Source organism: Pleurodeles waltl, chromosome 4_1, assembly GCF_031143425.1.
Source record: "Pleurodeles waltl isolate 20211129_DDA chromosome 4_1, aPleWal1.hap1.20221129, whole genome shotgun sequence".
NCBI classification, from domain to species: domain Eukaryota; kingdom Metazoa; phylum Chordata; class Amphibia; order Caudata; family Salamandridae; genus Pleurodeles; species Pleurodeles waltl.
The window spans coordinates 1008452565-1008467050 of NC_090442.1; the positions used below are offsets into that span (position 1 = coordinate 1008452565).

The 14486-nt window shown below is 47.6% G+C and overlaps 1 protein-coding gene across 5 annotated transcripts in view; it reads right to left on the bottom strand.

Moving 5' to 3' along the window:
- Positions 1-14486, bottom strand: part of KMT2E (lysine methyltransferase 2E (inactive)) — a 1466695-nt gene that overhangs the window by 355813 nt on the left and 1096396 nt on the right. For all 5 annotated transcript variants that reach the window (XR_011202375.1, XM_069229869.1, XM_069229870.1 and 2 more), the window contains one exon: positions 4555-4809. Coding sequence is in view for 4 of the 5 variants with exons in the window: in XM_069229869.1 (XP_069085970.1) it covers positions 4555-4809 (255 nt within the window). In the remaining variant the exon portion in view is untranslated. The remainder of the gene's footprint in view (positions 1-4554; positions 4810-14486) is intronic.

Here is a 14486-nt window from a genome sequence, read left to right on the forward strand (position 1 = left end):
TGCTATTGGGATGTGAAAATATGCATCCTGTAGGTCGATGGAGCACATCCAGTCTCCCTGATGCAGTTGCGGAACAATCTGGTGAAGGGCTAGCATCCTGAACTTCTGTTTTCTTATGTACTTGTTCAGGAGCCGTAAGTCCAGAATTGGCCTGAAGATGCCCTGTTGACCTTTTTTCGCCACCAGAAAGTAACGGGAGTACACCCCTTTTCCTTTTTGTGCCGGAGGAACCTTTTCTACAGCTTTCTTTTGTAGGAGTGCAAGAACTTCCTTGCGTAGCAGGCTGAGATGAGAAGGAAAACATCTTGCTGGCGGCAAGTGTGGCGGAGGTTTTTTGAAAAGGAAAGAATAGCCATGTTCGACAATATTGAGCACCCATTTGTCTCTTGTGATGGAGTGCCACTCGTGAAGATGATGCGTAATACTTCCCCCCACCGGAGTGGTGCACAGTGCTGAGGGAAGCAATGCTTCATTGCTTTGTTGGTGTCTTTGCTGTAGACTGTTGAGGTCTACTTGCCCCTCGGTCTCTTGTGGGTCTACGTGCCTGAAACAGGGGACGTCCCTGTCGTTGTTGTGGCCTCTGAGACCAGTGAGGGGTTTGAACCCTCTGCTGGAATGGTCGTCTGTCGTACGGCCTGTACCTCCGCCTGAAGTCTTTCTTACGTTCCAGGCCCACTGCCCTCATAGTGTCCACCTCCGTTTTCATTCGGGCCATCTCTTCATCCGCGTGGGTACCGAACAACGAATTCCCGCTGAATGGGAGGTTTAAAATGCGTTGCTGTGCTTCCTGTTTCAGACCCGTGAGCCGTAGCCAGGAAGACCTCCTAGCGCAGATTCCGTGCGCATACCCATGCGCAGCCAAATCCGCCCCGTCCGCCGCCGCGCTGATGACCTGGTTAGATACTAGGCCCCCTTCCTGCAAGATTTCCTGGAAGTCCTGTCTATCTTCCCTGGGCAACTTTTCTGTAAATCTGTGGAGTGAGTCCCACAGAGAGCGGTCATATCTGCCCAGAAGTGCTGAGGCGCTGGAGACCTTCATAGCAGATGCCGCCGTACCGCACATCTTTCTCCCCAGGGAGTCTAGGTGTCTGCTCTCCTTATCCGGGGGGACTGTGGAAGATGATGCCACAGAGTGTGTTTTTCTGGCTGCGGCTAAGATAACAGAGTCCGGTGGCGGATCCTTCCGCAGGAATAAAGGATCTTGCTCCGGAGCTTTGTACTTCTTTTGAATCCTAGCCGGGGCAGACTTGAGAGTGGCTGGATTCAGAAAGGTGTCCATAGTAGGTTGCAGCAAACCCGGTACTAGTGGCAGCAGTTTTCTCGAGACTGATCTGTGTTGTAGGGTCTCAAAGATAACTGAGGATGAGGTGGCCGGCTCCGGTACCTCAATATTTAGTTTCTGCGCTCCCCTTAAAAGAACCTCATTAAAAGTGGTGATATCATCCACCGGTGAGATCCTAGCAGGTGGAGAATCTGTCAGTGTGGGGGAGTAGCGCCCAACAGACGATCCTGAAGAAGACCAAGAAGGTGATCTTCTGTGTGGTGTTCGCGACCTGGTTCTCCTTCGGGAACGAGACCTGCTACGAGAAGCTGTAGCAGAGTGTGCAGGTCTTGTGGTCGGCTGACGAGAAGCAGAACGAGCCCGTCCTGCTCTAGCTGTAGGCGATGGCGTTCTAGGTAATGAGGCAGTAGGAGAATACATCCTAGAGTATTGGGAATCCGGGGATGCTGCCGGTCTATTCAGGCTCTCTAACCATCTAGGTGATAGAGTGATGGGAGAAACATGCCCCGATGAGCCCGCTCTGGAATGGGATGATGCACTCCGTATAGAGACCACCGGTGAGGGAGCTTTATCCGCTGGCTCTACTGCCTGTGACACAGCTGAAGGTTGTGTCGACGTCGATTGCATCCTCGACGTCGAAAGTTGCGATGGCTGGGCTGTTCTCGACGTCGAAGGTCTTGAAGTCGAAGGCCTCGACGTTGAATGTCTTGACGCCGATCGCGGGACCTGGACCTACTCGCTGTCGTGTGTCTCGACGTTGAGTGGTCGACGGCGGATGTTCATGCCGTCGTGGTGTTTTTGGCGTCGTGTCCTTCGACGCCAAGGGGCGAGATGTTCTCGACGGCGAACGGGAGCGCCGGAGATGGCTCGACGCCGAACGGCGGTCTGCCGTCGACGGAGATGTACCCCTGTGCTGTCCATGCTTCGACGCTTTGTCCCTCGACGTCGGTCTGGTCACCGTCGACGGCGATCTATGCCGGTGAGACGGTGGCGCCGATGACGTCGATGGAGAACAAACAGGCACAATCCTACCTGTCGACGTCGATCTGGCCATTCCTTCTGTTGTAGGCCTGGGAAGTGAAGAGGATGTTGACTTTTTCCTCTCCTGAAGCCCATGTAGCCTGATTTTCTCTCTGTCTTTGAGAGTCCTCCTTGACATCTTCTTACAATACTTGCAGGTGTCAGGACAGTGACTCTGTGGCAGGCAGACAATACACAGAGAGTGTGGGTCTGACTGGGCTTTCTTCTTCCCACAAGAAGGACATTTTACAAAAAGAGATGGCATTTTCTGTCAGAAAAGACTGCCAAACTCAGACAAAAGATGTTATCTGTCGAGTAAACAGGAAAAACACTATTTTTAGGGATTTTTCTGAAGAAAAAACTCAGAAAAACTGAGAGCTCAATGCTCCAGGATCCTCTCAGAAGAAGCCGGAAAAAAGAACTGACCTAACTGTGAACCAACTGTCACCTTCCCTTCACCCCTGAGGCATGGTGGGATACTGGAGGTGCTCAGGGTCTTAAAGGCACGGTGCCAAAGTTTTTATGGTTCTCCTGTGTTAACCTGCATGCAGCCTATTGGCTAAGAATGCTTCATTGTTTTTCAATGTGTTTTTTTCTATTTTTCTCTGCTATTTACTGCTGTTTACTTCCCTAAGTCCAGTTTTTGGGGCTTAGGTAGATATTTATGATCTATTGTGATTTTATAATATAAAAAAAATAAAAAAATAAAAACTTGCATAGAAATAAAGCATTTTAGCCTATTTATGATTATAGCCTGCATTGCTGTTTTACACATGATAATATGTATGTATTTTATATATATATGCTCCGGGGTCCCCGCACAAGGGCGGGAATATTCAATGTTTATGACTATTGATGAGGATCCCCTGGAAGAGAATGTTACTTGCATTTGTGAGCTCATAATAATCTTTACCTTGTGGTTAATTATTAACCGTTAGAATTTTGAAAAAAACACACATGAATTAAAAACAGCATAGCAGGTGGAAGCGCAGGTGTCTGGCATCACGACAGGACGGCTAATGTGGAAAAAAGTAAGTCCAGCAAACTAAATACAAGAACATTAACGAAGAATTTACCGTTGTCGAGACAAACACCAATATAAAAAGCAACAAGAGCAATATTAGTGCTTTGCGAGAAAATCATCAAGTTAACAAGATAAGTAAAAAAAAAACAGAGAATGTACATTTGTAGAAAAGTGCCAGTGCCGAGGAGGGTAATAGCAGCGACAAGGGCAATGTTGGAGCTTTCCGAGGCAATCATCGAGTAAGGAGGATAAATAAAACAAAAATATAAATTCCCAGCGAAGTGCCAGTGCACAAGAGGGTGGTAAGCACCAGTTTTTCCACAGTCAAATCTATAACATTCGGCGGGACATGGGATAGCAGCAATTTTCAGTGACAATGGTCCTGCCGATGGTCTGTTCATTGAGAAGCAATGTGCACTTAGCTACTGTAATAATGTAGAACTAGGTGCAGGGGTATGGAGTCAGGGGAATGGGCCCCTAAAATTCCTTTGGTGGAGTTTAAAATAATCAGATGAGAGAAACAGTCTCCCAGCATCCGGTGACAAAGATTTCATGTGCAATGATCCACTCAGGTGCAAGAGTGACTCTTCCAACCAATGGGTCAGCTTTTGGAATCAGGTGCCAACTGAGGGTTCGATAAGAATAGGAAACCAGAGCCAAGGCAAGGCAAGGTCCTAGAGCGGCCAAGTTATTAATGGCTAAGGCAACACACTTGGTAAACTGAATGTTTAGGGTGGTACTGACTAGAATGATAATGCTTGCTGCTTGAACTAAATCTCCACAGAGCTTAAGGTCTATGCGAAGCACAGCATGCAACTGAGGATGAGGCACAGAGGAAATCTCTACGTATTGATGTTTTCATTTCTTAAGTGGGTTCCACCTTAACAGGGAACATTTAAACAATCAAAAGGATTTTATACAGTCTACGATTGAAAACATCAGCGCTGTAGGGATATTAAAATGTGCACAACGTTCAGCAACGGGAATGGAATTGTAGATTTATCTTGCTCTACTGCTGGGTAAATTTATCCAGGAAAGGAAAAAAGAGAAATCCTTTACCAACAGCTTTTTTCTCTTTGATAGTTAACCTCTAAAAGAACACGCAGATAATGGAAATGCTGCTTTCAAAATGTGTATGATAAAGGAAACTCAAAACATGAAAACATCATTCAACCTTTGAAGATCATTTTAGGTTTATTATTTGCAGTAAAGATTCCCTTCCGTTTACCTTTTTGCAAGAACCAGAAACATTCTCCATGGGTTCTCTTCTCCTCCTTTTACTTGAAAGGAAGGGTGAGGGAAAACGAATATAATGCTTAGGAGTAGAATAAACATGAGGAGTGAATGAAAGTCCTGGTAAAGAATTCAACTGTGTAGCTAAAACTCCAGGGTCTGTAGTTATGCGCAGGGGAGTTTCGAGACAGTTATCTATCATTCTTTCTGTTTTTTCGTGCTTCTCATTTAACCATTCACTCACCAAGTGCTGAAAGAAAATAAGTTAGACATTATTACATAGAAACTTTATAGTCACCTTTCTACAATAATACAGTTTTTACGATTTCTAAGGTCATATGTTTAATCTAAAATAATTTATTTACTTGTAAAGCTAGGTCTTCACAGTGGGAATTCGCCCTGAATTCATCAAAGGTAGAATACCGAGAGCCCGAAACAGAACTTTCAAAGATAATTTTCCAAGTTTCGCAGTTCAAATCATAAAAAGGAAACATGTTCAAACTGCAAAATGTACTGTTTTTTTTCAACCCGTTAACAAAAATACAGTAAATCGCTATGAAACACTACCTAAAATAGATTTAATAAGCAATAATAAAAGAAAAACAGGAGCTAGAGGTAACATTCAGTAGAAAAATAATACTATCCTTTGAAGGAACTTAGCAACCAGCACCATTCCATCCTATCCAGCAAGGTGACAAGCAATTTGCTTTTGGAACATAATTAAGACGTATAACTGCAGACACAAGTTCAAGATCTGTGATCCTTAATGCAGGGCAGTAGGCAGGGCTTCTAGGAATTCAGGGTAAATTCTCTTGGTGAAGAGGTAGGATTACATATAAGAAACTTTTCTTTCTTCACCATGCAATTGCGAGAGACACATAAAGAAGGGGTATTTTCTCACCTGTAACTCCAGTTCTCTCATAGTGGAATCTCCTCTGAAGTCATAAGCATTTGAAAACTTCCGCCCACGTTCGGTGTCCTGGAGAATTTCTTTATATAGTCTATGCTTAGGTGTAGATGTTCGCCTTGCCTTAGGAAGGCCTGCACAGACACTTAAGCAAGAACATAATAAGCAGCCTAGGCAAATAGGCTACAGTGGTGTAATTCTTCAGATTGTACTTAGAAAAGGGTTAAAAGCACCCTTATAAATGTATAATTTGAGACCTCAAATCTCCTTCACAAACCCTTTTCTGACGACATAAGAGATGAAGAATAGAAAAGCAGTGTAGGACCATAGGCTGATATTTTGTGAAGGGAAAACAGTGACTGTGCCTTTAAGGCTGCTGAAACCCCTGTTATCCCATCATGCTCAGCAGGTGACAGTTGCCTCAGCTCTTTTTGACGATAAGTACCAGTGATAGGTAAGTGCAATACTATTCTCTGTTCCTTTCACCGGGTAGAAGAGAGGGCTGCTTATGACTTGAAAGGATATTCCCCTACGAGAGAACGGGCGTTACAGGTAAGAAACTATTCCTTCTTTCATAGGGGATCTCCGTTGATAGTCATAAGCATTTTAATAGAATAGCAAGCCCATCCCCAACAAACACAGTGGAAAGAACAGAGAAGAGAAGATCAGACTAGGCAAATAAATTACTGAAAGAGGCTTTCCCTACTTGAGCATCTGCCCTAGCATCGGAGTCCAAACAGTAGTGATTGGTGAATGTGTGAACACATTTCCATGTAGCTGCCTTACAAACTTCAGCAATGGGGACATTTCTCATCAATGCAGTTGTAGCTGTTTTGCCTCTTGTAGAATGGGCCTTAGGTTTCACCATCAAAGGCTTGTTGGCCTTTTGGTAACAGAAAAGTATGCAGGATACTATTCAGCGTGAGATGGACTTTTTGGAAGCAGCCAAACCTGTGCAGACCGGCCCATAGTTCACAAAAAGCTGGTCCAATCTGCGAAGGTTGTGTGTCTTGTCTAGGTACAACCTCAAGACCTTCCTTACATCCAGGGAGTGAAGGGTTCACTTTGCTGGAGTAGAGGGGTTCTGAAAAAAAGGTGGGTAAAGTAATTGTTTGATTGACATGAAAATCCAAAATAACTTTAGGAAGAAATTTCGAATGGGTTCTAAGAAATACCTTCATAGAGCAGAAATCTGTATAGGGTTCAATAGCACAGAATGCTTTGATTTCGTTAACTCTACAAACTGATGTAATAGCTGCTAGGAAAGCTTCTTTCCAAGATAGATGCTCTTAAGATGTCTCATGAATAGGTTCAAAATGATCTTGAATTAAACGTGAAAGGACTATGTTAAGTTCCCAGGGGGAGGAAAGGCGTCTGATGGGAGTAAAAAACATTTTAAATCCCTGAAGTAAATCTTCAATTACTGAGATCTTGAAAACAGTGGTTTGTGAAGGACATGTGCAGTAGGCAGTAAGAGCCGCCAAATGCACTTTTATTGATGAGCATTGTAAGCCAGATTTTTGCCACACAGAGGAGATAGGAAAGATGGCTTCCTCCTGGCAAGATGTAGGGTCTATGTTCTTGGAAGAACACCAAATGCAGAAACACTTCTACTTGAAGGCGTAAGCTGTACGGGCTGATGGCCGTTTAAGAATGTTCATGCAGTCTTGTGGCATGTTTAAGTGTCCATACTGCATTAGCTCAGGAGCCATGTGTAGGAAAGTAACATCTTGCCTGGCATGTTACCCCCATTTTCACTGTATGTTTGTTTGTTTTTGCCTATGTGTCACTGGGATCCTGCTAGGCAGGACCCCAGTGCTCATAATCTATGCCCTGTATGTGTTCCCTGTGTGGTGCCAAACTGTATCACTGAGGCTCTGCTAACCAGAACCTCAGTGTTTATACTCTCTCTCTGCTTTAAAATTGTCACTGCCGGCAAGTGACTAATTTTACCAATTCTCATTGGCACACTGGAACACCCTTATAATTCCCTTGTATATGGTACCCAGGGTATTGGGGTTCCAGGAGATCCCTATGGCTGCAGCATTTCTTTTGCCACCCATAGGGAGCTCAGACAATTCTTACACAGGACTGCCACTGCAGCCTGAGTGAAATAACATCCACGTTATTTCACAGCCATTTTCACTGCACATAAGTAACTTATAAGTCACCTATATGTCTAACCCTCACTTGGTGAAGGTTAGGTGCCAAGATACTTAGGGGGTGATTCTAACTTCGGCGGGCGGCAGAGGCCGCCTGCCAAAGTTCCCCCACCAAAATACCGCTCCGCGGTCGAAAGACCGCTGAGGGTATTTTGGGATTTGCCCTGGGCTGGCGGGCGGCCGCCAAAAGGCCGCCCGCCAGCCCAGGGCAAATCAACCTTCCCACGAGGACGCCGGCTCAGAATTGAGCCGGCGTAGTGGGAAGGTGCGACGGGTGCAGTGGCACCCGTCGCGTATTTCAGTGTCTGCATAGCAGACACTGAAATACTTTGTGGGGCCCTCTTACGGGGGCCCCTGCAGTGCCCATGCCATTGGCATGGGCACTGCAGGGGCCCCCAGGGGCCCCGCGGCACCCCCTACCGCCATCCTGTTCCTGGATGGCGGTAGGGGGTGTCAGAATCCCCATGCAGGGCAGCGGGAAACCGGCGGGAGACCGCCGGTTTCCCGCATCTGACCGCGGCCGAACCGCCGCAGTCAGAATGCCCTGCGGGGCACCGCCGGTCTGTCGGCGGTGCTCCCGCCGACCCTTGGTGTGTGGGCACCCTGGCACAAGCCAAGGTGCCCCACATTGTTCAGGGCAAATTCCCTGGACTTTGTGAATGCGGGGACACCATTACACGCGTGCACTACATATAGGTCACTACCTATATGTAGCGTCACAATGGTAACTCCAAACATGGCAATATAGCATGTCTAGGATCATAGGATTGTCCCCCCAATACCATTCTGGTACACAGAACCCAGGTACTGCCAAACTGCCTTTCCGGGGTCTCCACTGCAGCTGCTGCTGCTGCCAACCCCTCAGACAGGTTTCTGCCCCCCTGGGGCCTAGGCAGCCTGGTCCCAGGAAGGCAGAACAAATGATTTCCTCTGAGGGAGGGTGTTACACCCTCTCCCTTAGGAAATAGGTGTGAAGGGCTGGGGAGGAGTAGCCTCCCCCAGCCTCTGGAAATGCTTTGATGGGCACAGATGGTGCCCATCTCTGCATAAGCCAGTCTACACCGGTTCAGAAATCCCCGAGCCCTGCTCTGGCGTGAAACTGGACAAAGGAAAGGGGAATGACCGCTCCCCTGATTAGCACCTCCCAGGGGAGGTGCCCAGAGCTCCTCCAGTGTGTCCCAGACCTCTGTCATCTTGGATTCAGAGGTGTTGGGGCCAATGGACAGCTCTGAGTGGTCAGTGCCAGCAGGTGACGTCAGAGACCCCTCCTGATAGGTGCTTACCTCTCTCAGTAGCCAAGCCTCCTTTCTCAGTAGCCAATCCTCCTTTTTGGGCTATTTAGGGTCTCTCCTCTGGGCTATTCCTCAGATAACGAATGCAAGAGCTTGCCAGAGTTCCTCTACACTTCTCTCTTCGACTTCTGCCAAGGATCAACTGCTGACTGCTCCAGGACGCCTGCAAAACCGCAACAAAGTAGCAAGACGACTACCAGCAACATTGTAGCCCATCATCCTGCTGTCTTTCTCAACTGTTTCCTGGTGGTGCTTGCTCTAAGGGCTGTCTGCCTCCCGTGGTTCGACGGAATCTTCCCCCTGCTAATGCAGGCACCAAACGTCTGCATCACCAGTACTCTGGGTCCCCTCTCATCCTGACGAGCGTGGTCCCCGGAACACAGGAACTGGGTCCAAGTGTCTCCCACTGTCTAGTGGCCCTTCTGTCCAAATTTGGTGGAGGTAAGTCCTTGACTCCCCACGCCAGACAGCAAACCTGTGTACTGCGTGATCTGCAGCTGCTCCAGCTTCTGTGCACTTTTCCAAGGATTCCTTTGTGCACAGCCTAGCCTGGGTCCCCAGCACTCCGTCCTGCATTGCCCAACTCGCTAAGTTGGACTCCGACGTCGTGGGACCCTCCTTCGTGACTCTGAGTCGACCACTATCCTCAGATCTTCTAAGTGCCTGTTCCGGCACTTCTGCGGGTGCTGCCTGCCTCTGCGGAGGCTCTCTGAGTTGCTGAGCGCCCCCTCTGTCTCCTCCTCCAAGGGGTGACATCCTGGTCCTTCCTGGGCCCCAGCAGCACCCAAGCTCCTCAACCGCGACTCTTGTAGCTAGCAAGGCTTGTTTGCGGTATTTCTGTGTGGAAACACTTCTGCATCCTCCAGCACACCGTGGGACATTTTCTGACCAAAGGAGAAGTTCCAGGCACCTTCCGTTGTTGCAGAATCTTCGGCTTCTTCCACCCGTTGGCAGCCCTTTTGCACCTTCATCCGGGGTTTAGTGGGCTCCTGCCCTCCCCTGACACTTGCGTGACTCTTGGACTTGGTCCCCTTCCTTTACAGGTCCTCAGATCCAGGAATCCGTCTTCAGTGCTTTGGTAGCAGTTGTGGTTCTTGTAGAATCCCCTATCTCGACTTCACTGTCTTTCTGGGGTAGTAGGGTAACTTTACTCCTACTTTGCAGGGTCTTGGGGTGGGGTATTTTGGACACCCTTACTGTTTCCTCACAGTCCCAGTGACCCTCTACAACCTCCCATAGGTCTGGGGTCCATTTGTGATTCGCATTCCACTTTTGGAGTATATGGTTTGTGTTGCCCCTAGACCTATGTCTACCTATTGCATCCTATTGTAATTCTACATTGTTTGCACTACTTTTCTTACTGTTACTTACCTGATTTTGGTTTGTGTACATATAATTTGTGTATATTACTTACCTCCTAAGTGAGGATATCCTCTGAGATACTTCTGGCATATTGTCATTAAAATAAAGTACCTTTATTTTTAGTAACTCGGAGTATTGTGTTTTCTTGTGATATAGGGGGTCATTACAGCCCTTGGAGGAAGCACCGCCAACAGGCTGGCGGTGCTTCCAGGGGGAATTACAACCGCGGCGGAAGCGCTGCGGTCGCACAGCCGGGATAGGCAGTTTCCCGCCACTTTTGTCCCAGCGGGAGTAATCCTCCGCAGCGCTGCCCAGGGGACTACGAGTCCCCCTCCCGCCAGCCTTTTCATGGCGGTAAGAACTGCCATGAAAAGGCTGGCGGCAAGGGGAGTCGCGGGGCCCCTGCACTGCCCATGCCACGGCCCGTGCAGATTTTCACTGTCTGCTATGCAGACAGTGAAAAGCGCGACGGGTGTAACTGCACCCGTCGCACAGCTGCAACACCGCCGGCTCCATTTGGAGCCGGCTCCTGTGTTGCGGCCCAGCGGGGATCTCATTATAGCCGCGGAGGGAGTGTGGCTGCATTGGCGGCCGCCCGCCAAGGTTGTAATGACTCCCCATAGTGCTATATGATATCAGTGGTATAGTAGGAGCTTTGAATGTCTCCTAGTTCAGCCTAAGCTGTTCAGCTATAGCTACCTCTATCAGCCTAAGCTGCTAGAAACACCTCTATTCTACTAATAAGGGATAACTGGACCTGGCACAAGGTGTAAGTACCACAAGGTACCTACTATAAGCTAGGCCAGCCTCCTACACCATGCTGCAAATTCAAAGAGATTGAGGTGGAATATCTGTCCCCCGAACTTCGTTAGTAGGTCTGGACAGCATGGCAGCTTGAGGTGTGGACACTGTGACCGGTGAAGGAGGTTCGTGAACCACCATTGACGTGGCCACCCGAGGGCTGTCAGGATGAGTGTGGCTCTCTGCTAGGATAGCTTGAGGAGGACATCCAGGATCAGAGGGATTAGGGGAAGGCGTAGAGAAATTTGCTTGACCAGTCAATCCATAGGGCATCCCCCGGAGTCCCTGATTGGAAGTACCTCGAGGTGAAGTATTGGTAGTATTTTTTCTTTTCTGCCCCATTGCCTTAGGATGTTGTTGACAACGTCATAATGAACGGCCCATTCGTGGTTTTCTCCTAGAGCCCTGCTGAAGGCATCTGCCTGCACATTTTGCATACCTGGGAGGCGAGTTGCTGTGATGCGCAGGTTTCTGGCTATGGCGCATCTCCAAGTTGCTTGGGCTTTGCAGAACACGGTGTAGGAAACTGGCACTTGTTGCAGTTACCCCCACACTTCTTGTCCGATATTGATATGAAATGTGTTCTTTCATAATCAAATTATAAAGCCCATCCTAGTCATGCACTTCATTTCCAGTTACCCAACCCTCCAGAGTTTTCACTGAGTAGTCTACAAAATCAACCCAGCACTGGCTTGAGGTTTTGTGAGCTCCCCTGAACCTAATTCTATACTCCTCAGTGGTGAATCCAAAGCCCTCAATTAGGGTAGCCTTCACGAGGTCATGGGATTCAGCATCTGCACCAGTGAGTGTGAGGAGCCTATCCCTACACTTACCAGTAAAATGTTCCCAAAGGAGAGCTCCCCAATGAGACTTTTTTTCATCTTCTGGTTCCACAGGCCTTCTCAAAGGCTATGAACTACTTGGTGATGTCATCACCATCCTCATATTTGGGGTCAATCCCTTTGGGGATTTTAGGGATGTCAGAATACTCTCTGTCCCTAGTTCTTATGTTGCTGCCACCATTAACGGGTGTTAAACCCATTTCTGTTCTCTCCCTTTCTTTAGCCAGGAGCTGTCTCTCCAAAGCTAATCTTTTAGCCATCCTTACTACAAAGATGTCAGATTCATTGAGGCTTCCCTCAATATTCTCATATGAGCTGGACTCCCCTGTGGAAGATCCAGATCCTGTGAGTACTATCTTTGGAGACAGGGATCTTGGAACTCTGGTCTCCCTAGTTAGGTTAGGAGGGGGAGTTCTTCCTCTTGATCCCTAAGTTCTTCCCCATCTGAGGGGAGGTCTTCCTCCTCAGCAGGGTGGTCCCTTGCATACTCTGCCAAGAGCTCCTAGAGCTTGACCTTGGCAGGGTTGGAACCTGTTCTGATTTTCTTGAGGCTGCAGAGACTCCTTAACTCTCTCATTCCAGAGGTTGAGTTCCATCACCACGTCCTCTGAGCTACTCATTTAGTTTCTAAAGTTGGGGATTACTTTTAGGAACTAAAACTACTTCTAGTTGCTAATCCCTAACTTACATTGACTTCTAAATCTGGAAAAGAAATGCTAAGGTGACTTAACCAAGGCCCTAGCAGGACTTTAAAAATGTAGAAAAAATAGTCAAATTCAAAAGTCAGTTTTCTAAAGGCAATTTTGGAATTTAGTTGTATGAATAGGTATTGGCCGAGTAGTCCAGCAAATGCAAAGTCGTAGACCCCACCACTGATCCACCAATATAGGAAGTTGGCTTTGTATATACTAAATTAAAATGAGATTGTGTGCACAGAGTCCAGGGGTTCCCCAAGAGGATTGACAGATGCTATAATAGATAATACTAATGCTCTATTTTGTGGTAGTGTGGTCGAGAAGTAGGCTTATCAGAGGGTAGTGTTAAGCATTTGTTGTACACACACAGGCAATAAATGAGGAACACACACTCAAAGACTTAACTCCAGGCCAATAGGTTTTTATATAGAAAAATATATTTTCTTAATTTATTTTAGAACCACAAGATTCAAGATTTTTGGTAAGTACATAAAATGCAAGGTATTTCACACAGGTAAGTATAGAAATGATTTAAAAGAGTAGTACAGACAGTTTTGGTTAAAATGGAAATAAGCTATTTTAAAAGTGGACACAATGCAAAAATCAATAGTTCCTGGGGGAGGTAAGTTTGGTAGTTTTCTCAGGTAAGTAAAGCACTTACAGTCAGTCTCCTGGGCACTGGCATCCCACCATTGGGGGTTCCATGCAACCCCAAAGCCACAGCACCAGCAACACAGGGCCGGTCAGGTGCAGAGGCCAAAGGAGGGCCCAAAACACATAGGCGCCTCTGGAGAACAGGGGTTCTCCTGAAGTGAGAGTGAGTTTAAAGTTGCAAGTTTGTTGCTGTTTCTGAACAGTGCCGCTGTTCTCAGAAGGTTCTTGGTCCTTTGGGTACAGGGCAGTCTTCTGAGTACTCAGAGGTCGCTGGTCCCGCTGGATGTGTCGCTGTGCAGGTTCTTTGAGTCTGGAGACAGGGCGGTAGGACTGGGGCCAAGTCAGTTGTCATCTCCGTCTTCTCTGCGGGGCTTTTAGGTTAGCAGTCCTTCTTCTTTTTGTAGGTTGCAGGAATCTCATTTCCTGGGTTCAGGTTTGCCCCAAAATACTAAATTTAGGGGGGTGTTTAGGTCAGGGGGGAAGTAGCCAATGGCTACTGTCCTTGGGGGTGGCTACACCCTCCTTGTGCCTCCTCCCTGAGGGGAAGGGGGCACATCCCTATTCCTATTCGGAGAATCCTCCAAAACCAAGATGGAGGATTTCTAAAGGCAGGGGTCACCTAAGCTCAGGGCACCTTAGGGCTGTCCTGACTGGTAGGTGACTCCTCCTTGTTTTTCTCATTATCTCCTCCGGACTTGCCAACAAAAGTGGGGGCTGTATCCGGAGGGGCAGGCATCTCCACTAGCTGGGATGCCCGGGGGAGCTGTAACAACAGGCATGAGCCTTTGATGCTCACCGCCAGGTGTTACAGTCACTGCAGGGGGAGGTGTGAAGCACCTCCACCCAGTGCAGGCTTTGTTCCTGGCCATAGAGTGACAAAGGCACTCACCCTGTGTGGCCAGAAACTCGTCTGGTTGTGGCAGGCTGGCAGAAACTGGTCAGCCTAGCACTAGGAGTCGGACTGGTATTCAGGGAGCATCTCTAAGATACCTTGTGTGTGTATTTTACAATAAATGCCACACTGGCATCAGTGTGCATTTATTGTGCTGAGAAGTTTGATACCAAACTTACCAGATTTCAGTGTAGCCATTATGGAAGTGTGGAATTCGTAATTGAGACTCCGAGACCAAATACTCTTTATGACTACCCTGCACTTACAATGTCTAAGGTTTGGCTTAGACACTGTAGGGGTATAGTGCTCATGCAACTATA